General features: G+C 40.9%; 1 protein-coding gene across 10 annotated transcripts in view; it reads right to left on the bottom strand.

Annotated features, from left to right (window-relative positions):
* Positions 1-4,173: 4,173 nt before the first annotated feature.
* USP6NL (USP6 N-terminal like) overlaps positions 4,174-8,265 on the bottom strand; it is a 122,452-nt gene continuing 118,360 nt past the window's right edge. For all 10 annotated transcript variants that reach the window (XM_027639649.1, XM_027639646.1, XM_027639650.1 and 7 more), the window contains one exon: positions 4,174-7,791. In XM_027639649.1, the coding sequence (XP_027495450.1) occupies positions 6,350-7,791 (1,442 nt within the window). In that variant the 3' untranslated portion in view covers positions 4,174-6,349. The remainder of the gene's footprint in view (positions 7,792-8,265) is intronic.

Raw genomic sequence — 8,265 nt, 5'->3', positions numbered from 1 at the left:
AGCAGAAGGGGACAGAGCTGCAAAGGGTTTCAGGAGTTCCAGAAAAGTCTGGACAAATGAAGGACATTAAACACCTTGAGCATTAGTTGCTATCAAAGAAAGATCTTCTGATGCAGTCACTTGCTTTAGAGACTGAAAGCCTGATTGGTGAGTTGCCTCTAAGGGACGCTGAAGCCAAGAGAACTGTTTTAAAACCACTTTATTAAACACAGTGATACCCAATTTGTTCTAGGTTACCTGTATGGAGCATGTGTCCAGGAATTTGAAACTGCTGACTTGCAGAACAGACCCAGCTCCTCTTTTTCTGAGAGCAGGGGTTCTCCATGATGTGCTTCAGCCAGGGTACTGCTCAAATTTCAGAGGAAGAAAGCCCAGAGGTTGCTAGAAACAGGTTTTGTACTGAATTCCAACTCCACTCCCAAAGGTTAAGGCAGTTCAGCATCACCATGTCTGAAAACCAGCCCTTTTGCTTCCAAGATTTGTGAGTTTTAGTGTAAAAGCACACATTACTGCTTTAATTACATTTTAATGCACACATTACATTACACACAGGGAGGCTTCTGCCAGTGAAGCTTTTCCACTGACCTGTATAGCAAACCCCTGTTTTCACAGCTGGATGCCAACGTGCCTGAAAACACCATCCAACCCCCCTGATGGTAGTACTGGAGATCACCTACTACCACTGGTGTCACTCCCAGTTATCTGAGTTTTCTCTGGGAACAGGTAAATTCAACAAGAAGGTACACATCAGACAAAATAATCTAACAGAGCTCTTGTTATAAAACAAACAAACAAACAAACACACACAAAACCCCACAAAACCAAACAAGCGAGAGGTGTTTTTTCTTAAGAGACAATATCACAAACTATTCTAGAAGATGCTGTTGAATTTACAAACACCATGAATGAAGTGGATGGTTTGAACCAAAAGCCCACTTCAGGTTTCCTAAGGAAGGAAAGGAGATCAGACATCCAAGTTCACAGCTCAGGTTTCAATTTTTTGCCTCATCTCATTTTGAGAAGAAAATCTGACAAAAGCAGGGTACTATCAGGAAGCAAGGGGTTATTTACCTAACCAAATCAAGCATATTTGAGCTCCATCTGCCCTCCTGCCAGTCTAAGCTGGCACATTCCTGTGGCAGAAGACAGCATTTTACAAAAAATGCTTGGTTGGCCTGTGTGTAATACAGCTTTTGATGCTTGATCCTGAGCAGAAGCAACCTCTGAATCTGGATTGCAAAAACTGTACAAGAGCCCCACCTTAAAGCAGCCTTCACCAGTTGCCAAATTAAATTGCCTTTTGTCAGGAAAAAGCCTTCCTGGAGGATTTCTGACCAACCACAATATTAAGAATATTTTTTTTTCTTAATTTGCACATAGTCTGGAAAGGAAAAGCTGCAGAGGTACGATATTAACTGCTTTATCATGTTCCCAATGAACAGCAGCAAAAAGGCATCACAAAACCTCTGAAAAACACAAGCTGGCACTTTATCAGAGAAAGGAGACAGAAGAATCACGTCATGCACAGCTCACCTTGACAAGGCTGACAATGAAATCAGTAAAACAAACAAACTACCAAAAAAAAGAAAAAAAAGTCAGAACGAGATATGTTCATTTTCTGATTATTCATTCTAAAAGCACCATTGATTTTCTACTAACATATTAACTCCATAAGCACAAAGAAAGGCAGTTGGTGTGAGCAGAATCAAATCACTCAGGAGAGGGACCTACACGTTCCCTGCTGCAGTGAGAAGTTCTCTTGGCACAAAGAACCCAGAAAACGGTGTCTTTCCCCAACCACTTCTGGCAACCACTTAAAGGCTACTCTGAAATGACTGCAATTATATTTCCAATTTCAACTGCTGGCCTAGTCATCTCCTCGTTGCAACTCTGCCACTAAAAAGCATTTGGATTGTCTTAATATTGCCCAAAAGAAAAAAACCGCAGCAAACTATGCAGTAGCTTCACGCCATCGAAAGAGGAGCCTGAACCACACTTGCTTAAGTAGCTGTGCTACATTTACAGAACTTTAAAAAAATTCTGTATTTAAAGGACTAGAAAAAAAGATTATATTTTCCTCTTGCTGAAGTATTGAAAGTGGAATGTTCTCTGCTGGAAATGAAATGGTGGGCGTTTGATGGCATATTTTAAATAGTATTCTTCTTTGTGCATGCAGTGTAATGCCACCCAAGGGGGAGATTAAAAAAAAAGTCTGCAATTTGCAAGTCCATTTCAAAGTCATATCGAGGATGATGTAAAATTCAGGATAGGATTCTTGAGAGAAATCTCCCCGGAAAATGTGTATGTACCTCAGGGAAGCTTTGGATTTGCTTTCCCTACACTGCAAGTCTGTTCTATCTTCTGACATTTCAATGTTGTTTACTCTTTGCATCTAAATTCAGAATTATTCTGTGGTTTATTACGAAGGTGTATCTTTGACAAGCAGTAAGGTATTTCTCTTCTGCATCCTCTAAGATCTCTAAAAATCCCTATTTGTCTTTAAACTTTCATTGGTAGTGAGGATATAACAGTTACTTTTACAACAAGGGATTGATCCTGCTGTCAAATATAATGGAGGGAACAGGCATTTACACACACCTTGGCCATGGGAAAAACAGGATTGTCCACACAGGTCTGATAATTTTGAAACAACTGCAAACAATATCATGCTTCAAGGCTTTAGGTAGTCACTGGCAGGATTAGGAGGGAATACTCTCCTTAATCGACTTCTGGCTAAACGGGTTTTCTCTTTCCTCTGTCGCCTTCCCCAGAGCGGTTCAGACTGGCCACAGATGGATCTGGGGAGAGGGAAGGGGTAAGAGCATTTTCCTGAGGTCAGATTCTCTTCCTTAGCTGCCTGACAGAGTGGATGTTTAGACTCAAATTCATCACCAAAACCTGATGCCAAAATCTTGCCCTGGGTCAGCTGAGGAAGGAGGAGCAGGGATGGCTTCTGCCTTCACTTGCAGTGCATAACACATGGCCTGATTACAGAGACAAGCAGCTTGATCATGTAATCACATCCCACTCACCAAAAAGGCTGGGAGTACCAGTGACACCACAATCCTTCCTGTCTTTCTTCCATGGCCATGAAAATTTGTACTGCAGAAGGTTGAAATGCTTCAGTCCAACACTGAAGTCTTTAATCTGCCATGGCATCAGGGTGAAAGGAAAAGCAACCACAGAAGACCACAGCTTGTACTCAAGTGAACTCCTTTTCCTCCTAAATTCTAATTAGTTTAATTCCACTTAATTTTTGCCATAAATAAGTTAGACACCTCTCCTTACTCAGTCTTCTGTGTTAATTCTCCAAAGCCCTACACTGATTGTGTCTCACTAACCACAAGGAGAGCTGTGACAACTAACTTGGACAAGAAACCTACAGTTTATACAGCTCAAAGCAGACAGATCTTGGAAAATTATGAAATCATAGGAAGAAAAAAAAAAAAAAGGTCTCAAGTATTTTATGTTGATACTTACTGCTTCACTGTTTGGAGATCAAAGAAAACAGCGACAGAAAAGCTCTTACAAGGACACCTAATCCATGACACTGAGATGATTCCCTGCACCAGCAAGGCACTGGCACAGCTGTGTCTCACTTCACATCAAGAGGGGTTTTGCTACTGGTACGAATGACAGACTCAAATCTGGCTGTTCCTTCAGTTTGGTTTGTCCAGTTAAATGAAGATAAAAATGTATTTTGCACTACAGATGACACAAGGCTGTTTTTTTAAAAAACACCCAACTCTATACCATCCTCCAAACATGTGAGACACAGCGGCCACAGTCAGGCTGTTATTGTGCACTATGATCAATGTGACTTTGCAAATCCTTCATGCCAATAATTCTCCTCTTTTAAACTGGTATTGGGTGAGATTATCAGAACAAAACAAAAAAATTACGATCACAGTTTATGCTCCCAGCTTTTGCAAATGATAGGTTAAGGTTTAGCACTGTAATAAACTACAGTCAATAACCTTCCTGCTTGTGTAATAATGCAAAAGCACTATATAGATTGTATCCATATTGCTTAGTCTAAAAATAAACAGGTACAGATTAAATAGGACATACATCATATCTATACATGATTCATTTATGAAAAGCAATTATTTGTGCTGAGAAGAGCAAAAGTCTGGAGCTAACAAAATAATTAAGAATAAAGACAAAACAACATAAGCTTAATTATTATTATTTTAACATGTTAAAAATACAGTCACATCAAAATAGGATACACAGTTATAAAACTGTTGCAGATGACATAAGAAAATAGTGTGTATATATTTTATATATAAAAATCTACAGTATTTACTAATGCTGATACATATTTTGGAGCCTTGCGTTGCTTGCACAAATGAATTGTACAGCTTTGTTATCAATTACAGAACCATCATTAAACACTGAGATTATTACACTTAGCCACAATATTATATACATACATTTCTAAGCTGCTGCAAGCAATCAGAACTAAAGTAAGCCCAAGTCATATTTATCTTCACAATTTTATTTTAGTTTCAGTGTAGTGCTTTGCTAACTGTTACTTCGCTGCAGTTTGCAATTTTTAAAATATAAAATTGCCAAGTTATTAAAAATTACATCAGACACGTTATATACACACAAAAAAAAAAATGTTTTGAAACATACTAAGTAAATGTTACTTCCATTCGTAAAAATTGTTTTACTTCTGTACCTTAAAACTTAAAACCGAGCCAACCTGCAGCAATAATAGGCACTAAAGCTCATTCTTTAAAGGAAAAAAAAAATAATCCATTTCTATGTTTTCAGTTAAACAAACCTTACAGAACAAAAGACAACAGGACAACCTTCCAAACCATACTAAACTGGTGTTGATGACAATGTTTAGTACTTCAGTATTAGAAAAAAATATCTCTGTTCAGCACTCCAAGGACCTCTTCTGGCAAGACCCTCCTGTGCCTCAGCTCCCAGGAAGGGGTCGGTGCATCCAGCACCTGCTACATGGCACCAGCAGCTCCCAGGAGGAGCATCCCAAATGTGCCACTTCACCTGCTTCTCATCACCCCCAATTCACAGTCAAGGCAAGGAAAACACGAAGTAGAAAAGGCTGCAAACACTGGTTAAAATTACTTATGTCCCCAGGAGTTTAAGGTTCCTGTTAACAACAGTCGGGATCATTTTAGTGTAAAACACCGCACAGTGTGAGCAGCCCGACAGCACAGCAGCACACGCTCCACCAGGCACAACCCTGCTGGCTCTTTGGGGTAAAAAAGGGTAAAACAGAACAGAATTGACTCGACAAAGCTCAAGACAAGGGACACTGCATGCTCACACAGCTCAGGGAATATCAAGCCTTGAGCAAAGCTCGGACTCCTGCATGCGCTTCACAGGAGCGTCAAGGAGCTGGTCGTTCTCTGACACTTGTGAGATTTGGCCCTGCAACCAGTTTTAGTCTGACAGCACAGCATGGCAAAAAGGGAAGGGTGCAGCACCATTTCTGCATCAGGCATTACTCTCACTCTGCTCCAGTATTTTGCATATAGGATGACATCCTGAAGGTAGACTTGGGTGAGAAGGTAAAACTTCTCCACTTTCTATGCCCCTAAAAAAACCCCCTAAACACTGCCCTGAATTTTAAGCACCATTACTTAGCCAGATTAGAGACACATTTTTGGCTTTCTGCTTTTGCCTGCCTGCTCCTTCCTGCTGAGGAAAATAACAAACAGTAGTCAAAGGAGAGGAAATTAACTCTCATATAAGATTAAATTAATAATCCCAAAGCATCTCTCCTGCCCAGAACAGATACTGGGATGCTGAGGCAGTTGTATAAAAATGACAGAAATTCCCATTCAAAATGAATGGCTTCTCAAATAAATTACAAAGAAAAATTAATATGAAATAAAAGTACTTCACAAGCTTTGCCCAAAGTTAAACGCATTTACATTTAAACTCTTTAGCTCTTTTCCATATGAGTTTGTGTATTGTAAGTGCACACTCTCACACTCACACACACATCTGTACAGTGCATTAACAATGTCAGTCAAAATTAAACTTGTAAGTGTGTTACTGGTTTTAGGCAGAAGGATTGTAACACAAGTTATTTAAAAGTAAGGAGCGATGACAGCATAAACCACATGGTGTGTATGAGCTTATTGCTATGTCTGTGTGCATCAGATCACTTCCAACAGCTCCCATCCAAGCCCAAGAACTCCACCAGCCTTCAGCCAAAGTCTGAAACATCTCTGAAATTGTGTGGTTGTTTCTAAACTCATGTGAACCGTCCGCATTTCAGAGAAGAACTGAGGTGGACCACCACTGACACAGTGACATTCAACTGGGTTTGGTTCTTGCCACTTTACTGAGCACAGCCAGCTCCTCAGAGAAGCACAGATTTGTGCACAGACAATCCATCGGATCTGTTCCGATAGTGCTGGGCCTGGGCCGGCGGGCTGGAATATTGGTACTGTGCTGAGCCGTTCTCTTCAAAGGTTGGTGAAGTCCTGTATCTTACCGGGCTATCCACGGAAACAGCAGGAAGACTGTGCTCTTGAAAAGGTGTTGGCTGAAAATGCTGGTATTTCTGGAAATTATCCAGGTGGCCTTTGTTAAGGTCTTGGCTCCAGGGCTGCCTGTAGGGCTCATGTCTGTAGGCATAGGCAGCATCCGGCCACTTCCTATCCTCTGGCACGTAATCCGCTGGAGGGATTATGAATCTGACACCCAGGGAGGACCTCGAGTTGCTGGTATAAGCATCAACAGGGGCTACTTCTATGTGACCAGGGGCTGGTGGAAGAGGATTTTGTCGACTGGCAGGATAGGAATTCATTGGTAGTTTATTGGGGGAATAATCTACTGACATAAAAGGCCCGTACGGCCTCCCAGAGGGGCTGGTTCGACTCCCGTGGTAATGCAGAGGGACAGAACTTGCATTGCCTATACTGGAAACATGCTTTGGAGAATTCCCATGGTAAGTAGGTGGATTACTATAACCTGGCAGTGGCTGTTTTGCATTCAGTCCATGAGGTGGGCCATCAGACTGAGATGCATACTTTGGAGACCTGGGTTGTGAAGCGAAGGTGTAATTATTGGGTATTTTTAACGGAGCCGGTATTTTTTCCGTTTGCCTTCTTGGACTATTGGAATATGCTACATGCCTAGGGCTCTGTGGAAGAGCTCTCTCAAGCATCTCTTCAACAACATTCTCATTCTCAGTTTCATCTTCTGAAACGTTGTCATACTGAGATGCATTAGACCCTCGCTTACCTTCATCAGCATCCAAAACCCTCATCTTTTGCTTTACATTCAAAGACTGCATTTCTCCAAGACTTGGTGGTGGGCCCGAAACCAAATGGTTTACTGGCCTCCCTTTCACATCTGCAGTAAGTTGCATTGTCTTTTCAATTATTTTGATATCAGACGGTTTATTCCACTTAGGTACGAATTCCCTTCTTGTATTTGAAGTAGCATTAGAATTTTGATTAGCAGCTGCATTATTGTACAGACTCGAGGTGTCTGGCTCTGCTGGCTGAGGCTTTTTTCTGGTATCCACCTCGTTCTTAGGTAAACTGTTTTGTGTCTCTATTGGTTGAATCTTCTGCTGTTTTAAGGAAGGTTTCTTTTCCACCGAATTAATTCTTTTTCGGTCATTTGATGAACTTCCTGGTTCTTCTTCTATGGATGATCTCCTCTCTGTCCTTCTGGCTGCTTGTGTACCAGTGCTATTCTGTCCATTAAGCATTGGAGTGGAGTTAAGCACAGAAGGCTGAGGTTCTGATGGAATCTGCCCCAATGGCTTCTTTGGAAGTTCATCTTCTTTACCTAAAAAAAGAACAGGAATAACATAAATTCACCTTTGTGCAAAAGTCTTCTTTGATCTGTTGGTCATGAAAGCAAAAATAACTATGAATTAACAGGGCCTCTCTCTGGGTCACCATTCTGCTGAACACCTCCAAGGTTCTTCTGTACACTGACACTGAACACAGATTTTTTTATGGTTCTCATCCCAACCAGTTATTCTAGCCTTCCTTCCTACAGCTGACACAACCTTGTCAAACTTTTGCTCTACCTAGACACTGCTGCTGTAAAAAATGATTTTCCTAGATGACATTTTGGTTACAGTACCTACTCCGTACATAATTCTCCTCACATTAAGTAAACTACTTTTCTCCACCTTAAAAATCCCTCCCAATATCCCTATCCCATCTATTGTTTTCCATTCACTCATCTTTTAATGTTCACTTCTGGCAAGCTACACTATAAACTTTCTCTCACTTGGTTTTTTGGTTGGAGCTC

This window comes from Corapipo altera, unplaced genomic scaffold (assembly GCF_003945725.1).
Source record: "Corapipo altera isolate COAL_440 unplaced genomic scaffold, ASM394572v1 1b, whole genome shotgun sequence".
Classification (NCBI taxonomy): domain Eukaryota; kingdom Metazoa; phylum Chordata; class Aves; order Passeriformes; family Pipridae; genus Corapipo; species Corapipo altera.
This window is presented reverse-complemented; position numbering and strand designations above follow the sequence as displayed.